The sequence below is a fragment of the Polypterus senegalus genome, chromosome 17, assembly GCF_016835505.1.
Source record: "Polypterus senegalus isolate Bchr_013 chromosome 17, ASM1683550v1, whole genome shotgun sequence".
Lineage (NCBI taxonomy): Eukaryota > Metazoa > Chordata > Cladistia > Polypteriformes > Polypteridae > Polypterus > Polypterus senegalus.
This window is the reverse complement of record NC_053170.1, coordinates 89,345,645-89,371,972: the sequence shown is the minus strand read 5'-3', so window position 1 is coordinate 89,371,972 and position 26,328 is coordinate 89,345,645. Positions and strand designations below refer to the sequence as shown.

Here is a 26,328-nt window from a genome sequence, read left to right as displayed (position 1 = left end):
CAGCCTTTACAAACATTTCATAGCCACAGAGGTTGGACAATAATGATTTAAAAATTTAGTCTCCTGTCTATTTCTATGAAACACATGACTTGTGCCAAAACAACTCCTCTGTCCTGCTACTTTGCTAAAAGATCATCATGTTCATCTACACAAAATCCCCTTGTTCAGAGAAAGATTTGATAGAAAGCTCTTTTTGAGCTTCAAAGTAGATTTGAAATGTATTCAACTAATCTGGAAATTAGGAGGACATGGTGAATTTTTTACTGTAATTCCCTTTACAGATGGTTACAGTTTGTAGACCAACATTGTGCTGCCAATTTCTGCTTCAAACATTATTAAACTTTCTTTATAGAAACACAATATGTGTTCCTAAGATGTGAAACAAAGTATAGCCAAAGCATTACCATAGACCTTTAATATTTAGGCTTATGTTTCATTTATATGTGTAACTGTGTAGCAACAATATTTCAGAAAAAGAAAAAAAAAAAACATTCAGCTACTGTAATGCAATTGTTCACCATTTATAAAATTTCAGCACTGGAACGTTAGACAAAATCAAGGGTCAGTCACACAACACAAACACAATGAACTTGGAATAAGATCGGCATGAGTCAACAGGAACATCTTTTTTATATTGAGCAAATTCAACAGACATAATCAAATAGGAAAATCTTAGTACAGTACCAGAAGGCCTACACAAGAAATTCCAGTTAAATTCTTTGATACTAAGTTATTCCTTTTTCTTTCACACAAATACAGAGTGTTAGCTTATCTAATCATCCAAATAACATGGAATATGATACTTTAACTTCTGACAAAATGACCGGTGACCACATTGCAACAGAAATGTGTCCCTAGAAGAAAGGCCTATGAAAACAGAGAGATAAAGCGACTGAAACAAGGAAAACACACAAGACATGGAAAAATTATTCTACAATGAACTTGCAACCAGTTAGGAAGGAATTAAGGCATTATACTGCCCTCAGAGAAAGTAAAAATTAAAGTAATTGATGTAGGAAAATTATGTTAAGGGGTCGCAGGTTATGAAGAAGTTAAACTTTCCAAATTAATATTACTCATATGCACCTTACAATTGACTGATTCATCTCATTACTACATCACTTGCAGACAGATTATAGTTGTAGGAAGACCGAATATAAATGTTTCAAGTTATGGACAAAATAATCACTTTTAAAAAGCATTTTCTCAAAAACTAACCAACATTTTAATACAACTGGCAAAACAAACAAAAATTCCAGTCCAATTGCTTTAAATACTTCAAGACACATCATGTGGAGTATTTTAAGAAAAAAATCGAAGACTTTCGTCTCAAACAATGCAGCAAACAGATTAATTTTTACCTATGTAAAAACCGAGGAAAAATGATTCCCAAAATAAATATATCCTTAAAAAAACATGGTGAAGTCCTCACTCTTTTTGGGGTGCAATGCCTAGGAGAACTCACCTTTTGGAATGCCAGACACTAAAAGAAGGATCCAAATAATTCCAAATGGTCATTTCCGATGACTTCACAGAATCTGACATCAAAGAATGAGACAGACGAACACTGTGTCTGGTTACAAAGAATGACCTGTTTTAAAGAAAAGTTTTCCCTAGATGATGTGAAGTTAACATTAAGTCGAGATGGAAATTGTGGCCTAATGTTTTGTCCAAAGAAACACTTCCTAGCGCTTTAATATATTTTTTCACCAAGATGAGAAATCCATGTAATGGCTAACGTTTCATTTAGGGTTAGGGTTTTCATTTATTCTCTGAATTTATTAATCAAAACTGTCCGAAGATTTCTTTTAAATGAAAATGTTCTGAGAAAAAAAAAATATATTGTAAACATTTATGGCAATTAACTACATTAAAGATATAGCCGAAAGGTTTATGCTTTTCTGCTTTAAGGACGATTCTTATACAAAATATGAATGCCTTACATGATCACCTGCTATATTCTTCACAAGTAAATCCATCAGTGGGATTCACCAGGATTACCCAAGATGGATTTAGGGGGTACACATAAGTGAAAGCACTGAAGGACACAGTTTCTAGGCACTTCTACAGGATAACCAGCTCCATGCTCCTCAACTGCTGGTATGCAGACAGCAACTTTTCTGTGGCTTCTGAGGATATTTTCAAACCAAGGCAGAGATGATCCCGAACTTCCTGCACTTTCTTTGCAAGAACCTATTACAACAGAGTATTTGTCTTAAAAACCGAGAAGATTTGGCCTTAATAAATCAGGAAAATGAATTACTAACAAAAGTGTTAATTATAAAGGATTAATTAAAAACCGTCACAAACAGTCACTTCAACTTACACTGTAAAATGTTACAACTAAAATTCAAATGTTTGTTTGCTTACTATGTGTTAAACAAATTCATTTAACATATTGTAAATGTGTTCTAGCTGTAGGTATGTTTTTGTTGTAATAGACATTAAACTCTATTCTGCAATAAATAAAATTGTGATTTGTTTCAGCAGTTTAACTCACTTCAGATTGGTGCAGCAGGCCCCATAGGAATTGCATTTGTACAGCTGGTTGGGCTCCACCTCCAGAATCCTTGAGGTTCATAAGTAACTGAGACAAGAACAGACAAATATTTGCCAAGGTCAAGAAACAGATATTATAAATGTTTTGCATTTATCATAACAAAAAAAAACAAAACAAAAAAAAAAAAAAGCATACTACTGCTAATTGACTAAACATGAGCTGGAGACTAGTTTATTCTCGGAGGTCCTTTTTTTAATTAACATTCATTTTTCTTAATTATTACTGCTACTCTTTTTAACAAGATCAGGTTACAATTTAAAATTCCTGTTTTATCATAATTCATAAAGCTGGGCATTTTAATTTAAAATACAATAAAAATAATGGCTGCAAACTTGTATACGCTGCAGAATTGCCCAGTGTAAACTGCAGAAGTCAATGAGTGATGAGCTTTCGATCTGGATTTCCACAGCACTGACGGGGAGGTCAGCAGACAAGTCATTTAGCGAAATCTGAAACCCAAGCACAAGAAACACTACCATCACATTCTTCTATCAAACTTAAGAGTTTATGTTCAAGAAACATGTTCAGGTACTGTCAGTCCACAATGCAGTATTCTCCAAATTGTTTTACTATTTTATGAAAATTCAGATTTCAGGCAAAGAAAATTAACTCCTTACAACTAAGTTCAGCCAGCTTATCATGTGTGTGTGTGTCTCTCAGGTATATATTAGTGATTCCATGTTATTTTTCACAATTTATTTAACTGTGGCGTCTCCTATTATGGGTACACTTACGTATTGTTTTTATTGAATTTTTGTGATGTAAATTACAGTGCTTTCTTTTCCTGTTTATTTAACATTACAGATGGGTCTGCTTACATGTAAGGGACTACTGCTGTATGTGTTGTGTGCTAAACAGCCTCAATTAAAAACAATTAATGAAAAGAAAATGTTTTATCAGAGTTTGTTTTAATGACTAATATTATTGAACTGTGTGTGTGTGTGTGTATTTTGGCCTTATTTAAGCAAAACATGGATAATTTCTGGGGCAGGAAATGCAGTTTTGTGTTTCCCCATTTATTTTAATTATAATTACAGGTTTACATTCCAAATATTCACCTAATGAAAAAGGGTTTTTTTTTAGGAAAGGATTAGCTTTGCAAGTTGGTTGTTGTCTGTATAACGTTCTAAACCACTGACAGAATACAATACAAATATGATAAATCATAGCAGATGCTTTGGTTATAGATGATGCCTTGTTTTTTAGGTAATCCTGATAGGAGTGCATTAAGATAATCTAGTCAGCTAAAGACAAAAGCATGTATTAACCTTTCAGCATCTTACAGTGACATAAAAAACATTATGCAAATAAGATTTTATTTAAGTGAAAGAATGCAATATTAGTAATATGTCAGCTGGATTCTTTACTTCTGGCCATATTTGTAAAGCCTGATGATCCAATTTATTTCTTTTTGCTACCAATGATTTTATTTTCACCTTATTCAGTTTAAGGAAATTGCCACTCATCCATTCTGTGATACTAGTAAAACACTAATCAGAGGAACAAGAGCCTCAGTGTCATCTGCCATTGTGGAAAAATAAATCAAAAACAAAGTCTCAAAAAAAAGTCTAGAGATTATTAAAATAAATGTGCAAAAATTGTATATACATACATTTACTGTATGTATATACAAAAGGTTGTCTGAACTTGAAGTGAACACACCTCATACGTCCATTTACTGAAGAAGAGGAGAAGAACTGTAGTGCAACTGATCTATCATTTTCAACTGAGCAAACAGACTTCTTTGATCTTTCAAGCCACTTAACGACTGAAATACTAGTGTGCTTGGGAAACCATTAAACGGTCATATTCTGAAAATCTGAACATTCTAATCAAATTACATGAACACCTGTACCTGATACCTTAAACTCATTCTGTTGAGGATTAGGTAACCAGGAATCTTGTAAGTGCTGAAAATCCCTCAACATTAAATGAAATCTTTAACCAGGCAATCTCTAAAGCCATGAGATTGCTTTGTGATAAGCTGGACATTTAACTGCTTTACTTGGTTAATGCTTAGGCTTCACTGAACTCAACCATACATTATTATTTAATATGTTTTGTCTTTTTTCTCTTTCTTCATCGTGTAAAGCACTTTGAGCTACATCATTTGTATGAAAATGTGCTATAGAAATAAATATTATTGTTAAGAAAAATAGATTTCTATCTATGCCTTGTTGCCAACTGGCTGGACACGTGTTGTCAAAACAGAAAGGCACAGCAAACTAGAATACAAGTTTTAGTGTAAGTATATTGCAGCTCAGTTGTAGAATACAGCTTTTAGAACCACTGTTGTAACACTTGAATTAGAAAAGAGGATGGAATGCCTTAGTTTCAAAGCAAATGTTTTAAAAATAAACTCAAATGAGATACTTCAGACTAAGACACACAAGGCTAGTTGGTCTTTACAGTGACACAGACAAACATATTCTTGTTATAAGAATGTGCTGCACATACCTCTTTAGCATGAATCTTTATTGATTTGCCCGTTGGTGTAGTAGCAGTGACGACAGGGTGAGATGGTAAACTTAACAGGTCTGCCTCAGAGTTGGACGACAGCAGCCAAGCCACAGTAGATGCTGCAAAGGTGACCCCTAAGAGTACCATGGTTTTGGTAATTTAAAAAAATTAGACATCAACATGAATTCTTAACATTAAAACTACACTTAGTTTAAACTGCTTATAATTTAATTCTGTTTTCACATATTGAAAGATGTTTTTACCATTGCTATCCCTTACTACTATATAGCAAAAGTTCTTTGAAAAAGAGTAGAATGATCTATTTACAATATCAAGTTTATTAAATTACATATTCATTAAGTATATAGATCAGTTGAAATCTAAGTATCTAAGTATGCAGTATATATAAGTATATATACATACACAGAAACAAGAAGTGATCAAAATGTTTTGACCTTAAGCCTATTTTAAAACTAACCAAACAAATTTTACTTTTCAACACAGTTCTCAAAGATCATTAACACTTGTTATAACATTCACAGAGCTTTTCTACGCTGCGCAAAACAAAAAAAAACAAAACAGTTTATTTTTCTTGTACAAACACTCTTGTGTAACTAATTGAATGCCGTCATCATTGGCACAGTGCACCTCACAGAGGTGTCTCCTCGGTTTGTGAGACAAGTATTAGCTAAACAGGGCAGTCATGGAGAACAGAGAGCACGAGCCATCTCTTCAGATCAAGAGTTTTGTAGAGCAGCTCTTTCAACCTATTCAGTGCGAGTGGAGGCCCCATTGTGAAGCAGAACAATGATGCTCAAAGGCTATCTTCAGTGCCTTTTCCTGATCGATTGCTGGAAACAGCAAAGAAAATCAATGTACTGCTGATCAGGTAATGTGGGGGTTTTGAGCCAATTACTTCATAATGACAATAAACAGCATATGTGGCAATATTGGCATGGTGCTGGAAATCTTTAGTTTTCTTCAGTGTTGAACAATCACTATGCTTCCATTACTTCAGCTGGTGTTTAGACTCAAGTTTCATCCCCAGTTTTGAAACACTTCTTATATTTCTCCAAGTCTTCATTTGAGATTAAATGCACTGATGCTTTATTTCAAAGGTAAACATTCTGGACACTCGTGTACAGACAAACATTGCTCATACTTAATTATTGATGAAGAATGGATTCACTGGACCCATTACTATTCCTTATAGTGTTAGCGTTCTCACACTTTATTACTCTTTACATTAATATTTACTCTACAGTGTCAAAATGTTCTTCTGTCATTGATATTAAAAGTCAGTTAGGCCTTGGGTAAAAGAGACCTCCTGCCATGATAGAATTATGCAACTCCTAAGTGTGAAGAGTTGTCTAATGTTACAAGTTCAGTGATAACATTACTACTTGATTTTACAGATTCCATCATCAACTTGGAGTTGGTTCCGCAATAAAAGTGCATACTACAAAACTGCAAATCCAAGAAACTTGTATATCACAAACTTTGCTATACAGTAAGTAATCTTTGGCCCCTTTACAAAATGAACATTGCAAAATACCCCTATTGGGTCCAGAACATTTTGATGACACTTCGCGGGTGTACATACAGTGCATCCGGAAAGTATTGACAGCGCATCACTTTTTCCACATTTTGTTATGTTACAGCCTTATTCCAAAATGGATTAAATTCATTTTTTTCCTCAGAATTCTACACACAACACCCCATAATGACAACGTGAAAAAAGTTTACTTGAGGTTTTTGCAAATTTATTAAAAATCAAAAAACTGAGAAATCACATGTACATAAGTGTTCACAGCCTTTGCTTAGTCGATGCACCTTTGGCAGCAATTACATCCTCAAGTCTTTTTGAATATGATGCCACAAGCTTGGCACACCTATCCTTGGCCAGTTTCGCCCATTCCATTTTGCAGCACCTCTCAAGCTCCATCGGGTTGGATGGGAAGCGTCGGTGCACAGCCATTTTAAGATCTCTCCAGAGATGTTCAATCGGATTCAAGTCTGGGCTCTGGCTGGGCCACTTAAGGACATTCACAGAGTTGTCCTGAAACCACTCCTTTGATATCTTGGCTGTGTGCTTAGGGTCGTTGTCCTACTGAAAGATGAACCATCGCCCCAGTCTGAGGTCAAGAGCGCTCTGAGCAGGTTTTCATCCAGGATGTCTCTGTACATTGCTGCAGTCATCTTTCCCTTTATCCTGACTAGTCTCCCAGTTCCCGACGCTGAAAAACATCCCCACAGCATGATGCTGCCACCACCATGCTTCACTGTAGAGATGGTATTGACCTGGTGATGAGCGATGCCTGGTTTCCTCCAAACGTGATGCCTGGCATTCACACCAAAGAGTTCAATCTGTGTCTCATCAGACCAGAGAATTTTGATCTCATGGTCCGAGTCTCCTTCAGGTGACTTTTGGCAAACTCCAGGCAGGCTGCCATGTGCCTTTTACTAAGGAGTGGCTTCCGTCTGGCCACTCTACTATACAGGCCTGATTGGTGGATTGCTGCAGAGATGGTTGTCCTTCTGGAAGGTTCTCCTCTCTCCACAGTGGACCTCTGGAGCTCTGACAGAGTGACCATCAGGTTCTTGGTCACCTCCCTGACTAAGGCCCTTCTCCCCCGATCGCTCAGTTTAGATGGCCGGTCAGCTCTAGGAAGAGTCCTGGTGGTTTCGAATTTCTTCTGCTTACGGATGATGGAGACCACTGTGCTCATCGGGACCTTCGAAGCAGCAGAAATTTTTCTGTAACCTTCCCCAGATTTGTGCCTCGAGACAATCCTGTCTCGGAGGTCTACAGACAATTCATTTGACTTCATGCTTGGTTTGTGCTCTGACATGAACTGTCAACTGTGAGACCTTCTATAGACAGGTGTGTGCCTTTCCAAATCATCTCCAGTCAACTGAATTTACCACAGGTGGACTCCAATGAAGCTGCAGAAACATCTCAAGGATGATCAGGGGAAACAGGATGAACCTGAGCTCAATTTGGAGCTTCATGGCAAAGGCTGTGAATACTTATGTACATGTGCTTTCTCAATTTTTTTATTTTTAATAAATTTTCAAAAATTTCAAGTAAACTTTTTTCATGTCATTATGGGGTGTCGTGTGTAGAATGCTGAGGAAAAAAAATGAATTTAATCCATTTTGGAATAAGGCTGTAACATAACAAAATGTGGAAAAAGTGATGCGCTGTAAATACCTTCCGGATGCAATGTTTGTATGTATATATAAATGGTTGAAAACTGAGGCAGTGCTCTAGCTGGAGGCTAGTAGATTTACAATCAGACTAGTAACTTTGACAGTTTAGTACTCGGATGGGCTTCTAAAAAAAATCTATCTTTATAAAAACGTTTGTTAAAAGATCTGTGAAAAATCTCTGCACTATTACTAGTACTGTATAGACACTTTACACAATTACCCATGGAAGGGCTGATCAATAGCATATTATGGATGGAAAAAGGTCCAGAGCATCTAAAATGAGGTTTAAGGTTTGTGCTTATTTTATTTTTTTGCTTGCAGGTGTGCATGTCAGCACTTAAGTGATCTTCAATTAAATGCAATGCACACATTCAATGGTTGTGCCAAAATATAAAAAAAGCACACTTTCAAGTGATATATTCTTATACAGTAACACACACGTAGTAAAGCAAATGCACACTCAATATTTTTATCAGGCATTTAACATTTTAAGACAGCACTAAAACTTTGAAAGTGTGGTCTATTTCAATCAATTCTTTTTCTGAACCTACTTTTTCCAGTATTGGATTCTTGGAAGCCATTGCCAATCCCAGAAATTTCAGGTTTAAAAAAAAAAAAATCAGGAAGCACTGCTGGAGAAGACACCAGTTCATTACAGAGTACACACTCACACTGTAAACCAACGTATGAATACTCAATCCACATAACTACAATGACATTTTCAGAAGATATCAATATGAACAAGAGAACAGAACACAGGATGCATCATCCAGAAATGGAATGTGGGTTCATATACTTGTAGACAAAAAAACACTGTAAAATATCCATCCATCCATCCATTTTCTAACCCGCTGAATCCGAATAGGGTCACGGGGGCCTGCTGGAGCCAATCCCAGCCAACACAGGGCACAAGGCAGGAACCAATCCTGGGCAGGGTGCCAACCCACCGCAGGACACACACAAACGCACCCACACACCAAGCACACACTAGGGCCAATTTAGAATCGCCAATCCACCTAACCTGCATGTCTTTGGATTGTGGGAGGAAACCGGAGTAAAATATTCAGAAAAAAAAAACAATTGTAATATATAAACTTCTAAGATAGCACCACTGAATTTGCTTATGAAGCAGCTATTCAAAACCACATCTACACACAGTGTATAGCCAGTTGATCCCATAAAAAAAAAATCTGAGATACTACAAAACAAGTAAATACTTTTTCCACTTTTAAAACATATAAACTTCAAACTGTGTAAACCTACAAAACCTTTTCATAGATTTTTACTGGTGAACTACTTGGCTGTGAAGATCCCACATTGAGACGCTATTCCAATAACAGTGTCCGGACTACAGACCGTAACAAATGGTGAAAATAATTATTAATAAACTATTAGTAAACTGCTGTGCTTGATGCTTTAAATTGTTTAACTGACTTTTAAGTTGTACTTTTTTTTTTTTTACATTACAAAACACACCTGATATCAGAAGACACTATAATCATGAGGATGAGGAAAGTAGGAAAGCAAAACGGAGATAAGGACAACTACACTGCACGTTTATATAATAGTCCCTGGTAAAAGATTTCAATGAGAAAAAAGGAGTAATACTGTAAGAGATGACTTAACCCAGAAATCTGAAAATTGTGTGTGAAATGTGATCAGATTCAATTGGAATAACATTTTTAAGAATTAGACCAACATATACTGCACTCAGTGAAGAGTGTTATATAAAAAGCAAGTTTATATATACAGTATATTATATATACATACACATACACACATATACACACAGCCACAACACCCTGGTCTTTGGCTAGACAGCTGCCCCACTCTCACCACCTTTGTTATCATACCTATTCAGCTCTCTAACAAATTTTAGAATTTACCCAAATAGCTTGCAAAATTCAGTATGCAGGTAACAAGAAGTCCTGATTTTTACAACAAACCCAAACTTTTGTGCTAATGATTTGCTGCTTTATGTGCCTTCTTCACCGATCTGAATTTTACAAGTTAAGCCAGGCCTCAAAGGCAAGCTAAATGCAATTTCTTTATCTAATGTTTTGGCGTTTTTTTTTGTTTGTCCCAAAATCAAGGTTGAATGGTTTGGTTTTATATCCAAGCACATGAAAAAGAGCCATTTGTTAGGGGGCATGGGCTCCCTGAATAATGCATATATTTATAAGCTCGAGTCTCATGTGTAAATAATGAAAAAAGTAAAACAAAAAAACATTTGTATGCAAATTTCTACCCTAATGATGAAGTACAATTGTTTGTATGTGACTACCGTAGTTTAAGCAGACTGTGTTCGTCAGTTATTGCAACTTGGACCAAGGATCGGGTCACATTTTTATGAATTAAGGCAGAAATCCAGGTAATTCCAAAGGGTTCACAGAATTTTTCTAGCAAGTTAAAATGAAGAATGACAAATAAAATCAAAGGTAGTAAAAGAGACAAAACTCTGAAGCCAGACATACAGGTGAAAACCTTCCTGATAAGCTCAAATGCTACTGTGTTGACACAGGGACTCAAGCAAAAGTGATTGCAGGTGTTCATGACAATGCACAAAAACATTATGGCCACTAATTCACCAACCTCCGTGGCCCACCATCTGGCAGCATGTTTCACTTGTATACTGCAAGCTGCAGTCAGTGATGGATTTAACAGTATTTTAACCCTGGCAAGGGCATCCGAGGACAACAAAAAATATCAGTGCAAACAAAACAGTTGTTCTTGGCAGTCATCCCAAGAGTTAATAAGCTACAAATACAACTAACCCTTGAACAGGTTGATGTGTTCTTACTACTAAAAGAAAAGAAAGAAAAACACACACACACACACACACAAAAAGTAGTGCAAAAATACTTAGAGGCTGTTTGTGACATTTTCCTTAGATGTAGGAATAAATTCTTTTATGCATAAATAAAACAGTTTCTGAGAATTTTTTTCTGTAATTTTTTGTTTGTCATTAAACAGAAGGTCTCTGTAAATATTAACTGATACAAATCAAACATGGGAGGTCAAGTGTTAATTATGAAATAAATATTTGCAACCCTAATAAATATTATACCTACACAAACATATATACTGTATATACTTACAAAATCATATATTATTGTACCTAATATCTAAATAATGGAATTGAATACAGAAATTCCAATTTAGTACTCAAATGTATCTTTCTCCTAAATGCTAATCTATCTACTCTCTATATATGAAATTCTAAGCCTAAAAGTGCAAAGATTTTTATGTGACTTTTAATGTCACTTTTTTGTCACACTTTAAATCAGGCTTATTTTAAAACCTACATATATATATATATATGTCTGGTATCATTCTTTTCAGAATTTAATCGAACTTTAATTTGATGTTGTTAGATTTTCAGATTCTTGTTCCGTTTTTAAAATTATAAACTAAAAAATATCAAAAAGTCACGTCCCGCAAGACGAGACTTTATGCTAAAAGATTTAACGATGCCCGGGGCTGGAAATAAAAGACAAAGAGTAGGAGAGCTGCTGTACAGGCTTTTAAACGTTCAAAGCATTGTGTGGGATGCAGATCACACCGCACGGCAGCAGCAGTAAGCCAGCGGCCGATCGAGCAAAGTGTTTAAAAAAAAAAACTATTTGTTTCTCATTTTATCACCGTTTAAGGGGGGGTTTCGGAGGAGCAACCGTGCCCCCTTGGGGTGCATTCAGCACCCCTCTTCATAACGCCAGCAGCAGAGATGCATAGCGCAGGCCAGGGAGGTAACCCCCTAGTATAATTATACAAGGTTAGAAGTTTAAGTTAAAACTGCATTATGCATTCTTTAACTTCAATATTAAGTACACATTTAAGACGTATTAACAAATAAAAAAGTTCGGGCTGCCATTAACAGAATAGCTTACCTTGAAATTTTGACTAACAAAACGCCCTTGACTGTTGAATTAACATCAGTTAGAAGTTCTTTCAAGGAAATAGTCACATGTGTTATGACGATTCAGCTAATAATTTTATCAAATGTTTCAGCACAAATTCATAGTACTATATACACAAGGTATGTAAAGTGGCTTTTTTTCATACCATCTATGTACAGTGTTACAGCATACAGTGTCAGGAAATAACGTTCCCCAGCACACCAGTGTAACATATACACAAAAACAAGCCAAGTAAAATAAAAATATTGCGCTAAACTGTACTACACTATACTAATGACAAGTGAATAAATATTAGATAAATTAAAGAGAATACATTAAAATAGTAGTATGAAGACTTTGAAAAGTTAAGCTCAGGATCATTTGTTACAATTATGCTTTAAGAACCAACTGCACATCTACTCACCTGAGGTTGTTGATGTTAGCCCACATTTCAGCAGTTCAGTTGACACTTTGATAGATGCCACACAATTTCCATCTTCAAGGCTAAACCGAGTTTCACGTTTCAATGGAATTTGTTCACTGCAGTGGTGAATTACGTGGCTGGATGTATTCAGGAAAACATCAACCAAATCAGTTACTGGTTTAATCACAAGTTCTCTTGGTAAAGTTGCTAGATTAGCTAACCGAAGATAATCCAATATGTCCACCGTTTGTGTTTTTAGTGGCAGGCAGATACAGTTCTTAAAAGTCATTGATGATACAAATGAATTCTGGTCTTGCTGTCTGCCATTTTCCTGGTATCCTAAGATTCCTTGAAAGTTGTAAATAAGAGTACAATGGACCAGTGCATAAAGAAACAAGTCATTCAGAGAACTCAGAGGGACAGACACTTCCATGGTCTGAGCTGGCAACAGTTTAGCAATAGGGAATGTATATAAACGAGAAAAATGTTTACTATCTGAGCTCATAGAATATGACTGTGATTTAACTTCAACACAAAGCATCCAGCCCTCCTCCAGTATGTAGCTGCTTGAGTTTTCTAGAGCGCAGGTCAAATTTAAAGAGTCCTGTAAAAGCAAATGGTTCCATTTTGCAACAACATGGCAGTGGACTGTCTCTTTGCAATTTTCTTCTTTTCTCTCTTGACAGGACTGCAACATGCAACAAATATTAAAGACCCGGTTTAACCTTTTCAGAGAGTCATTTTTGGACTGGATTTTACTTTTCAATAATGAAGCCCTGATAAAAAAAATATATATATATAACAACAACAACATTTATATAGCACATTTTCATACAAAAAGTAGCTCAAAGTTCTCAAATATTTAAATTTAAGACATTCTGGGATATTTTTAATTTAGAACCACATTATTTCACTCCAGGCCAATTTCTTATCTGCTCTGCATGACCACCAAGTAAACACCGACCCATCTAAATTATTGCATATTTTACCAAAGCTGCAGTAATGGAATGAAAATATTGCACTTCATAACTATATTCTATGGACAGGGTTGCCCAAAGAACAAATCATTCAAAGCAGTCATACTGGTCTTAAATAAATCAGAGACATTTGTCTGGAACAGGAATACTGGAACCTGCTCTCAAGAGCATGACATGGCCAGTTCAGATATAGTCTGAAGAAGCCACTAACTCGGCTCACCATGAGAAAGATGAAAAACAGGTGTAATACAAGTTGGAGCACAAACAAGAGTGGGATGAATACACACATACTAGACCTTACTGATGGAAAATGACTCTTGCTATGAAGGAAGAACTAACAGGTAGTGAATGTTTGCTAGGAACATATACTGTAGTGGGATTGTATATCTCAGCAACATAGGTCAAATCAAACATCCCGAAATATTTTTAGGACCTATACACAGTTTAGGGACACAGAATCCAAATGGACCATGTTCAAAACCTCACTACTAGAAATTGCTGCAAGCAGCTGTGACCAAAACATCATGTTGGCAACCAAACACCAACGATAAGGGTAGTTGTTAGACATTCTATGCAATGCTGTCAGAAAGCAGCTACAATAATGGCTGAAGCGAAGCAAATGTAAGCCCATGTGTTAGGAGAGTTTGATTAAGCTATGGAAAATTACTTATGGATTAAATTACAATTTCTAGCATATTACTTAATGTCACAGGAATAGTAGATTTTCAATGTTACTGATGCTATTCTCAGAATGGGTAGGGAAACCTCTACCACAACTGGGTATATTGTCAAGCGATGAAAGGAGTACTTTAAGGAACTCCTAAACGTAGTGGCTATACCTCCCCATGGAGTCCCAGAAGTACTGGTTAGAGTTGGGTCCATCTTTGTGGATGAGGGTAATGTATTGATTAAAAGCCAGTAAGGCTAATTTGTGGACATTTCTCGTCCACCAGCATTTCAGGTGGATGAACTGCAACTGAAAAGAACAGGATACAAAGGTGTTTTGGTTAACTTGCCTCTTTGGTGATGTCTGGAATTTGGGAATGGGGCTTCAGAACTGGCAAAATGGAGTTGAGGCCTCCATTTAAAAAAAAGGGAGTGTTTGAATTTTTAAGAGATCACACTACTACGTCTTCCTGGTAACATTACCAGGGCACTAGAACAAAGTCTCCTTACAATAGATGAACCTCTGATCCAGCAAGAACAATGTGGGCTCTGTCCTGATCATGTAAAAGTGGACCATCACTTTGCTTTTGCACAGATTTGAGGTCTCATGTAAATCTTGTAATTCTCTCTACAAGTAGTTTGTGGATTTGGGAAAGAAAATTACTTATGACTATGTACCCTGTAGAATCTTGTAGGAGGTGCCACAAAACTACAAATGTTCCAGGGTTACTGCATGCCATATGGTCTCTGTATTTTCACAGCAAGATTTGTTTGCACATAGTTAGCATTAGTTCAATTTCATTCAGTGTGGGCACTGGACTCCACCAAGTATACATCTTGTCACCTTTCTTGTTCATTATTTTTATGGACTGGATATCAGGGTGCTGCTGATTACTTAGTTTGGGAATCCGAGAACTGTCTTTCTACTATTTACAAATGATGACACCCTCCTAGTCTAACCTGAATGCGATCTCCAATGGGCACTGGAACCATTAACAGCTCAGTGTGAAGAAGCAAAGGTGAGAATCAGCACCTCTATTCTTGAGCTGATGGTCCTGTCCCATTAAGAATGGTGTGTTCCCTTTAGTTAAAGTGATGGGCAGTGGTAGCAAGTGAAAGTTAAATGCCTTGTTCAGGAGTGAGACTCGATTATGAAGTTAACCATTAAATCTGTGCAACTGCAACAGTCTTGTGGACACTGTACCATGATGGTAAAGGAGGAGTAAGTCTACAGATGAAGCTTTCGATCTACCGGTCAGTCTATATCCCAAACCTCATCAGTGGTCATAAGCTATAGGACATTGACCAAAAGAATCAGATTGCAATATAAGGATTAGATCTCTTAGCTACCCTTGGAATGTCTGGGAATAACCCAAGTTGTGTCTGAAAAAGTTGCCAAAGATGAAGACTGACTAAACTTGTTGCTATTACAACCCTCATGATAATAAGTGCAGTGAAAATGATAATGACAACACTTCAAATATAAACAAACATTTTTAAATATTAGCTATATTTTGGAAATGCTGCTACCTCAGTTTCTTTTTCCGAACCGTTTAAAATATTTGATGTGCATGATGCTTCAATTACATGATTAATTGAATACTCTTCGAGAGAGCAGATTTCAAATAATGCTTCAGACCAAACTTTGACATATTCTTTACTCAACAGTACCACTTTCTTGGAAACAGGAGGATAACAAGGATTCTTAAAAAATAATTAAGAAAAAGAAAAAAAAAAATAGGAACTGCCTACCTGTCTGACACATTGCCTATCCCAGAAAGGAGGTCTTTTATTCGCTGTCCAGTCTGTGCTGTGCTAAGTCTAGAAGAATTTGTTTTACTTGGTCCCCTGGAAATTCTGATTTTCATCAGCTTTCCTGCCAGTGAAAAGGCAACCAGTTCAACCTCTCCTAGACAAAAATATAAAGGCAGACTAAGGTTATCTTTCGGTTATGAAATAATGTTTAAAAACAAAGTAACAAAGAAAACCTTTAGACACAAGGCTTGAATTTTCACTGTAAACATCTGTATAGTATTCTGACTGCTACACTACTGACACACCTGATGTGATCATATTAAGTTATGGATATGTAAAGTAAGGCAAATTAAATGTCTTTTTCATGAATGTAAATGTTCCTAACCTAATGGCCAGGCACTCTTGAGCAAGGGCAAGACAGAGTTTGTTGATTTTACACTTTCTATTCAGAGGCCTGTTGTCATACCACTGGAGTTTTATAAACAGTTGTTTTGTGATATAACAGTCGTTTTTATCAACATTATTCACTGCCACATCACATAATGCATCATACTGTTAAGCTGGTATCTAAATCAGTGACAAAAGAAACTAGGCTTTTGAATAACAGGCTCATCGTGTTTTACAGTTTTACACTTAATTAAAAAAAAAAGAATCAAACAAATAAAGAGAATCAAAAAACAGTACATGGAAGGCACTTTTCTTCATTTAGTTATTATCTTCACCTATAACCTACCTGTCTGCATTTCTGTTGGGCAGGACACCGCTATTATCTTACACACATTCAAGCTGTGCGGAGACTGGAAGAAAAGCACCAAATTGTTTTCAATAGCTGGGGCATCTGACACAGAACTGGTGCTCTCTTCAGATGTGTTAGACAGTGGTAGAGTCATGAGGTCTGATGGTGTACTGTAATAAATGTGAGTGGCACTGCTATGCACACTTATAACAGGGCCTAGAATATTTCGCTCAATAAAGTTAGGAAGGCTACCTTCACAATGATACTCAGTTTTTATCTGAATTATTTTGCCATAATGCCCAACTAACAAAAGTGTGCTGTTTCCTTTGTCGTTGGGAAGCATGGCCCCAATAAATCTGACTGGCTGGCCTAGGTGGTACAACATTCTGAATACTGAATTTCTACTTCTAAGATCATCTGTGCATGTCACAGACTGCCTAAGGGGAAGGTAGTACACCTGTCCATCCAGAAAGCCACACAGAATAACAGGGGAATCTAGCATGGTGGCATCTACTCCAAAGAGAAGGGTAAACAACTGTGGCTCCAATGAGAAATTTCGGATACCTCTGGATGGCATTTGCTTTTGTCCATGTGGGTAAACACAACAAAGGTATGGAGGCATTCTAACTTGTTTCTTATCGGAGCTTATGATCACATTCTCTAAAATGGGAACATCTAGCTCTTCAATCTTTTCATAAGACACCTGACCTAACTGTGGATTTCCAAAGATGCTAAGAGTCCTCACTCTGCATTTTTGACCAACTGTAATAATCAAGTTCTGAACCAGAATGAATGAGTGAATGGTGGGATCTTTAATTATACAAGCATCCAATGAAACTCTACAAGTATCAATTGATGCTCCACGTTGTTGACTTTCTGAAGAAAAGCTAGACAAAAAAAAAAGACAGAAAATATTATATTCAGACCCTTCTCCATTATAAGTCACCAGTTTCAGTCAAACTATTTGACTATACACTTAGGACATCAGTTCACTACTGCCATCCAATGACTACTTCTGCCATTCTTAAACTCTTGTCTATTGTTATAAAATAACTTACCAAACAATAGGCCACATTAAGTAAAGTTTTCCAGTTGGATTTATTTATTTACTTGTACTATGTTCTAATTTAGCAAACTTACAGAGCTGTACTGTAGTTTAAGAAATATCAGACAAGTCAATTCAATACATAATTTTTTTTTTTTTGTAATTTGACTTAGCTGGGTGTGGTTGTGCTGCTGCAGAACAGCTCTAGAGTCCTTGGTTCAAACAGCTATTAGGGCGCTCCCTTAGTGAAGACTGCGTATTCTCTTTGTGTCTACCTAGAGTTTTTATCATGTAGTGGAAGTTTTCCTTCCACATCCTAAAGACATGCTAGGTGTAGTTAAACAGTAAATCTAAAATAGACTATGTTTAACTAACTGTGGCTGTGTTAGGGGTCACTGCAATGGACTGGCACATAGCGCTGCAACGATTAGTCGACGTCGACTACAAAAAATCGTCGAGGCGTCAAACAGAACCTTCAAATTGGTTTTTGTAACTGCAATGCACTACATGAACGTCTGGGGCAGTATCGTCTGTTATTGTTTGTCAAGACTGCACACAGTCCTACCAATGAAGAACAACATCTGAGGAGAAGAAGAATGTTGAGGAAAATAAACATGGTTGCAATAGCGACTCAGATAGAGGAGGGGGAAGGAGATGGAAAAAAATTGAGTGCAAAAAGTGTGGGAGCACTTCACCGAAAAAGAAAAAAAAGTTGAATGCAGATTATGCAAAGCGGGGCTTTCTTTTCACGGCAACACCACCGCGGTGTACGTGCATCTGAAACACAAGCATCCTGGAGCTGTGATGCCACCGTCTCTTGAGAGGTAAGTTTTAGCAAGTAAAGTTAGTGTCACGTGTTAACGTTGATGTTTGTACTATAATGTGTATATCAAGGTTTTGACAATGATAGTTAACCCTTAAACCGACACATACTTGGGGGTTAATGCACCCCTGGACGCCAAATACTTTTTAGCTGCACTTTTTAAGCAAACGTCACAATTCACAAAGAAAATGTGAAATTTTAATGGAACACATTTTTTTCATGCAAAGAGCATCACAATTACTGCAATACTGATCATTTTACAAACTTCAAATAAACTGTAAAAACTATTAAAAAAAAAAAAAAAAAACTTCTGCAACAATCTATTATTATATTTTCAAGGTGCAACTGAAGCCATTGATGAAATTCAACTGCGCTTGAAATGGCTGCACGCAAACACACAAAGGTAAGTGCTGATGATTACAGGCTCATCTAGTATAGCGGCTGAATCCCAAGAGAAACTGCCCGGGGCCGGCAGTGCTCATGAGCTGGCTGCTCAACGAATGTCCGGCACTGACTGATCAGCTCCGGTGTGCTGCCAAATTGCTCTGTGAAGCAAATATATCCAGTTGCGGGGTTCAATGAATGTACATCACCGAATATACTCGCCTCCTGCGTGCTGGCAAAATGCACTGAGACACGACTACAGCAGGTTGCAGCATTCAACGAATATATACTGGTGAATATACTCGGCTCCGCCGTACTGGCAAATTGCACTGAGAAACAACTTTAGCCGGTTGTGGAGTTCAATGAATGTATATACTCGGCTAAGGCGTGCTTCCAAATTGCACTGGAAACCGACTCTAAGGGTTAAGTGAATAGAACTTCAGTTATGTTTGCTAACGTGTTTGGAGCTATAGTAAACAAGTGAATAGGAGTAGCCGAGTCGTCCTAGTTTTTTTTTTCTTCTTTTTTCATATAATATTTGAGCTCATATGAATAGTAAACCATCTCTAACTAATATTAGGTAACTTGTATTTTGGATTACATCAGTAATTAGCTTGTTATATATTTTAGTCCGTTATTTTTTTATTTTGGCATTATAGTACACGATGTGATAAACTACAACTTCTTTCTTCAGAGTGTGATGATTAAAACATCTTTGTCTGCAAAATCATTCTTGTCTACTCCTGCTACCTCTACTCCCTCCGAGTGTCTCTTCTCAGCAGCTGGGACCATTGTCTCAAAGAAGAGAGCCAGACTCACACCAAAGCATGTCGATATGCTCACGTTCCTGCACTGTAATCAGGAATATATGAAATGAATCTTTTATAAACTGTACATTATTGTTTTATTTTATTTGTTTTGAAGCTTTATTTAAACTTTTGGACCTTAAGACATACCAGTAGCCATTTTTAGTTAAGTTAAATGCACTTCTTTTGTTTAAAGACTATGTACACTTTAGTTTGTATTGTTTAATGTATTTCTTTTTTATTGTGATGTTCACACTAGTATAAAACATTTGATTATTTTCAAATTCATATGTTTCACTGATTGTTATTTTAATTTGATTATTATTAATTTTAATCGTGTTAATGCAGAGACATCAGGGTGACATTCACAGGTGGACAGACGTGCGCAGATGGACTGGAGGCCAGAACAGGATGTGCAACCACAGGTCGCAGGCATCAAAATAGTCAGGCATGAAATAATCGTGACTAATCAGAAAAAAATTGAATGATTAGTCGACTACCAAAATAATCATTAGTTGCAGCCCTACTAGCACAATATGCAGGGCAGGCTCCTGCCTTGTGCCCACTGCTCCTTATTAGATAAATTGGTGCAGAAATCAAAGGGATGGATGTATTCGGGTGTTGTGTTTTCCCCACAGCCTAACACTTTGTTTGCTCTTAAATCCCCATGGATTTATCTGGGTAACACAAACATAAAAGTCTGTTGACCATTACTGTGGAGCCTGTGTTTTTATTTATGGAACTGATTCAGAATATCCTAAGCATTTTTGGCCTCTCTTATTAGTATGGTAGTACTGAAAAATCAAATTTAAATCACCAAATACACTGGACTACTTACCGATCTTTAAGATGAAGAATTACTGAAAACAAACCATAATTTTCACAAAGAACAAACAGACAATGTTGTTTTGAATCTTCTTCCATCAGGCAAGCTTTTCCGGGGAACTGGTAAACTACCTACAAGGGAATATGCCTAGTCTTTAGAAGCACAAAAATTTAAAAGTGCAAACATTTAGGTGATGAAGGTTAGTACAAATTAGTAAAACAAAATAAATACAGTTGACACCTGTGCTATTAAAAAAAAAAAAAGAAAAATAAAATAGACAATAAATAGCGATATGCATATTTTATTTCATAGAAACACTACTGAACAACATTAAGCAAAGTGTGAAAGTCAAAATAAAATTTTATATGGGATTACAAGTCTTATGTATATATTTTGGTTACTGTTATACCCACTGCATCACCTATTTCATCTAAGATTTCTCTGGGTACTCCATTTATATCCCATATTCTAAACACATGCATGTTAAATTGATTTGTGACTCTAAATCGCCCCGTTAGGAGGGATTATGGAGTTTGCATAAGTGGTATGATGGACTGGCTTCCTGCAAAGGTTTCCTTCTGGCCTCTGTCTCCCTGTTAATGTACAAATGACTGCATAAATTTAGTTAACAAGATGGATTTATTTTATTACACTATTGCTGCTTGGGTACTTTATTATTAAGAGTTTGTAAAACAACTCAGATCAGTTATTATCTCTGAAATGTTAACTATTCAACACTTTAAATCGCAATCAAATGCCAGCTTTTTCTCAAAAATAATTAACAGATAAAAAGGTAAATGTATTACAGGACTTCACCAGTCTTGCAAAATAGAAGTTGTGAATAACTGCATGGCTATTTAATCTTTACTTGTTAGTTTGCTTTTCAACACAACTTTTATCTTCTGTTCAACTAGTACATCATATACATATAAATCAAAACATAATTGCAATGTAATAAATCTCACCACTATTTGCTTCTCGCATTTACTGTATACAGCCACAAACTCGGTACCATTACACAGGTAGATAAATGATTCATTCTGTATGACATGAACTGAAGCAAAAACATCTTCATACAAAGGACAATGAAACTTTGCCAGGTAGTCCACAATACATCTTCTGTTTGCCATTGTATATCAGGGTGGTGAACAATCATACATCAGGATACTAAAAAAAAATATAAATAAATCACAGTGTAAATAAACAGTACAAAATTTTATCATTATCTGAGGAGTTTGGGTTGGCATTGTCATGGATTTCTGTACCTTTGTAAGTGTATACAGTACCACTTTCATGTAATTGTAACGCTGATGTCTCCAGAATCTGAAAGCATATGACAACCACCATTATTTTGGTATGCATGTTGCCTAGGATTCATTCAGTATACTTTACAAATAAAAAAGTGATGCGTTTTTTAAAGGGGACTACTGCATAAAAGAATCTAAGTACTAAGAGGTGTGTATGTATATCCATTATCCAACCCGCTATAGCCTAACTACAGGGTCACGGGGGTCTGCTGGAGCCAATCCCAGCCAACACAGGGCGCTCGCACACGCGCACACACACACACACGGGACAATATAGAGTCACCAATGCACGCAACCAGCATGTCTTTACAGTACCCTGAAACTGACTGAGTTTGAAAGTGAAGTGGCTTGTAGAGTGCAAATAGTTTAGCCTAAATAGGAGAGTTGCTTTAATTAGAATGAATCAAAAGGATTTGTTTTACTTGCTGTGTTGCTTTACTTAATAATTAAGCATGTCTGAACTGATAAAAATAACCCATACAATTTAAATAATTCTCAAATTAAAAGCCAATAATTCATTTTAATGTGTTATCAAGCGGTGCTAATTTTCCTTGCTTCAGTACTGCAAAATTTGTACATTTTAACAAAAATATTTTATATCAACATGTTTCTGTGATTTTCTCATAAGAAAAAAAAATGCAAAAGCCCTTGGTATATCTGTTGACCATAAACAAAATGACTTTAACTGAAATACTATTGCAAATCCCTTATATGTTACATGCGATATGAAAATAAGCAATACATCATGTTTGCCTACTATAATAATAATAATAATAATAATAATTGGATGATTAATTTAACATACTGTATTAAGAAATATACAGTACATGCTTATTTTGAGGCAATGCTATTTATTCCATCTTAAATAACAATACCTCATTACCTTTTACCTACGTGTTGACACAATAAGCAACAGACATTGAAAATAAAGAGTCAGTATTCTTGTCTTTTTTCTGTTATGTTCTACAATTGGTACACTTGTACCACATTACAGAAAACAAAAATCTTGCTAAAAAAACAATAAATAAATAACCATTTCCCTCAGAAAACCACCTTCAGATTGTTTCGTTTCCAATGTTGCATAATTTCTCCTTCAATTGGCCAGTCTCTCCCCTCCCACAGCTTGCATAAGCATTTTCTTTCAACTTTTGAGGTATCAACTTCAAAAACAAAATGAGAGTATAGTCCCAGATTTCAGTCATGGACATCTCACCATTACTATCACCGAGTTAGCACCTCCATCCGCACAGTGTTTGCTAGGGCTCCTAAATAGGATTACTTTCCTGTTTTCTTCAAATTAATGACATTAGTAATATTGCCATACTTTGTATGACTGCATCTATTTCTTCCTCACATGCTTGCTACATTCAAAAGTTGTGCTTGTCTTCTGTATTTCACCCAAAGCCCCAATTTCTTTTTGTGTCCATTTATGGTAATCTGTATACTGGAAGGGGTTCCTCCCAAAACTTTAGCACATTCTACTAAAGCATCTCCAGCCACATCTTCTGCACTTCCTTCCACTTTAACTTCAGTTATCAGCTTGGTCCATCTTACATCTATCTTGAGTTATTTCACTTCAATTTTTTAATAGTCTAATGAGTGTTTTATTATGCAAACTTTATTTTAAAAAAAAAAAATTCTGAATCATGTTATACAAAACAAATTAAACAAACTAAATTTCAAATGCATTCCACAAAATGTCTTCTATAAATACCACTGTCAAATGCATTTTACACTGTACCTTCAATGCCTTTGAATTTTGGTCAGTTAAGACTAAATGTTAAGGTTTGTCATGTTAAAAATTATTCATGAGACAATACACATTTCATTAGTAACTCTGCATGTTAGACAGTTATTCTGGTCAAATCCTCCAGCTACACAGCATCACTTTACAACAAGCCTTAAATGAATGAAACCTATGGGCTGTTTACATCACTCATGGTACAGTTTGTTTCTATCAAGAATCTTCTAAAAAACTGAAATCTATTACACAAATCTTTAGTGAAATTAATGTCATAAATACACTTTGAACAAAAATAAACACAAAAACCTGCTGGGTTGAATAACCTGTCCGTTACAGGCACTTCAAGAGAACATGCCACTATAAATTACTACGCATTTTCAGCTTACTGCAGCCCTATACAGTACATAGATAACATATGGGTCTTATGCACTATATGGCCAAAAGTTTGGGGACACCTGACCAATAAACCTACATGTGGTTGTCCAAAACCATGGCCATTAAAATGGAACTGCCCCCCCCCATCCCACTGTGGCTGCAATAGCCCACACTCAACTGAGAAGACTTTCCACAATATTCTGCATTTGTGGGAATTTGTGCCCATTCACCCAAAACAGCATTTGCAAGGTTAGGTACTGATGACGGACAAGAAGATTTGGCTAGCAATCAGTGTTCCAACTTACCCCAAAGGTGTTTAATAGGTTTTAAGGTCAAGGCTCTGTGAAGGCAACTCGAGTTGCTCCATGTTCAGGGGCACAATAATGCTAGAACTGGAAAGGCTGTTCATGGTAGTGTACAATTGACTAAAATGTCTTTGTATGCTGTAGCATTAACAGTACCCTTCAATAATACCAAGGGCCAAACCCTGAAAAACAAACCCCAATTATTATTCCTCCTCCACTAAACCTTATAGTAGGCGCTATTCAGTTCAGAAGGGAGCATTCTCCAAACCTTGATGCATTTACCAGACTACCAGTTACAGGGTGCCATAGAGGATTGGCAACTTAGGTGCCATGTGGTTCTGCATTTGACATCCTCACTCTGCGAGTTTGTGTGGCCTACTCCTTTACGGCTTTGCTGTTATCGCTCCTCAACACCTTCACTTCACAATAAATTGCTCTTAACAGTTAACCAAGGCAGATCTAGCAGAGAAGAAATTTCACGAACTGGCAAAGGTGGCATCCTATGACAGTGCCATGTTTAAAGTCAATGAGCTCTTCTGGGTAACCCATTTTACTGTCGATGGAGATGGCATGGCTATACGCTTGACTTGATGCACCGGTTAACAATAGGTGCAGCTGAAATTGCTGAACTCAGTAACATGGATGGGTGTCCACATACTTTTGGCCATTTAGTGTATAAGAAGAAAGACGGTTGTTGCGTTGACGGGCTAAAGGAATTCTCAGTTACTACCTGGGACGTCTCACCTTGTTAAGTCGGTGTTCACATGAATTTCCGGTCAGGAAGTGAAATTAAATTGTCACATACACGTCATACATGCACAGCACAATATTTATTGAAATGCTTAGTTGCTAAACTATATGACTGAGCATGAAGTAGAATATAAAAAGAACAATAAACAATTATACATAACTTTATACATATCAATGAAAATCATAATCTTAAATGACTGCAACAGTATGCAATATAAAAAATTAATGTACAATAACTTAAAACGCTTAATATAAGCGAAGTAACTTCGTGTAGCTCTAGATACCGTCCTCATTCACAATGTGAATGGACTGTGGAAAGAAGCTCCTCTTTAGTGTCACTGAACTCTGAGCTGAAAGTTTAGGTCTAAAGATAAGGCTGTATTTTTCTGTGAAAATAAAATGCAAACTAAACACTTAAACGACGCGTTTCATGCTCTCACAACACAAAAAAGTCGTCTTTAACTAACGTAGTTATCCTTTTTATAGAACTTGTTTTATCTTCAAGAAAGAAAGAAAAAAGGGGAAAACATTGTGTCACTAAATTCAGATAGCAGTCTTTTCTACGAAATGTCTCAATAGGAATAAGCACTTTGTGGGCCGTCCATGTGAAATTTACAATTGGGAAAACTCGTACCCTACGTTTGTTCGATAGCACTTAAACGAAACCAAATTCAGTTTGCATCGTTTTCCTTTTCCTTAATATGCCTCCGTGAGGATGATGCATTTTACGCGACCTAAACTACAGACGACTCTAATTTACGCTCTAAACATAACATCACAACGCTGTCTTTTCAAATGAAAATAGCAACATAACACACACAATTTTTTTTTATGACGTCTCACACTCACCTTGTCTTGACTTCCTTTTCCGAAAAGGGAGGAAGAGCACGTGTTCCACTCGTAGTTGCCGCGCACAGGCAGCACGACCAACCGCGCATGAGCGTTACGACGAAGGGGAAGCTGCATACTTGAGGCACCAATCATCAATTTGCACTTCCCCTTTAAAGGCGGATCAAATTATTGATTGACAATTCACTCTGCGAATCAGCCACCTTCTCCAACACAGTTTTCTTCACTGTCATATACGCATTTGCAGGCTCTTTATACATGAAATTCACTGGGGTCAAAACACGGCAGGTGAATGGTAAATGTGTGCATTTTTTCGGCTTTTAGACTTATTACGTTATACAATATACTGAGTGCATTTCATTCTCTGATGCTTTGTAGCTACTAAAACTAACATCTCAGTAGGAAAATGTTTATCCACACTATAATA

At 36.4% G+C, this 26,328-nt stretch overlaps 1 protein-coding gene across 4 annotated transcripts; it reads right to left on the bottom strand.

The window, feature by feature from the left end:
* Positions 1-502: 502 nt before the first annotated feature.
* Positions 503-26,000, bottom strand: faap100 (FA core complex associated protein 100). Of its 4 annotated transcripts, XM_039740102.1 has the most exons (11): positions 25,902-25,994; positions 21,837-21,894; positions 21,537-21,738; positions 20,584-20,702; positions 16,685-17,574; positions 15,949-16,105; positions 12,554-13,329; positions 5,018-5,154; positions 2,893-3,009; positions 2,501-2,587; positions 504-2,193 (listed from the first exon to the last, which is right to left on the bottom strand). In XM_039740102.1, the coding sequence occupies exons 3-11, from the start codon at positions 21,699-21,701 to the stop codon at positions 2,065-2,067; spliced, it is 2,577 nt and encodes an 858-aa protein (XP_039596036.1). In that variant the 5' UTR covers positions 21,702-21,738; positions 21,837-21,894; positions 25,902-25,994; the 3' UTR covers positions 504-2,064. The 4 variants fall into 4 exon arrangements, with proteins under 4 accessions (XP_039596038.1, XP_039596036.1, XP_039596035.1 ...); XM_039740101.1 differs by lacking the exon at positions 21,837-21,894 and having other exon boundaries at positions 25,902-26,000; XM_039740103.1 differs by lacking the exons at positions 21,837-21,894; positions 25,902-25,994 and adding an exon at positions 25,047-25,109.
* Between the last annotated feature and the right edge of the window lie 328 nt (positions 26,001-26,328).

Coding starts and splice junctions, on each gene's coding strand:
- faap100 (XM_039740101.1), bottom strand. CDS start 21,701: ATGGCAAACAGAAGATGTATTGTGGACTACCTGGCAAAGTTTCATTGT. Junction 17,575..20,583: donor ATTCTTCATCTTAAAGATCG/GTAAGTAGTCCA, acceptor TTTTTTGTCTAG/CTTTTCTTCAGAAAGTCAAC. Junction 2,194..2,500: donor GCCTGCTGCACCAATCTGAA/GTGAGTTAAACT, acceptor CTGTTGTAATAG/GTTCTTGCAAAGAAAGTGCA.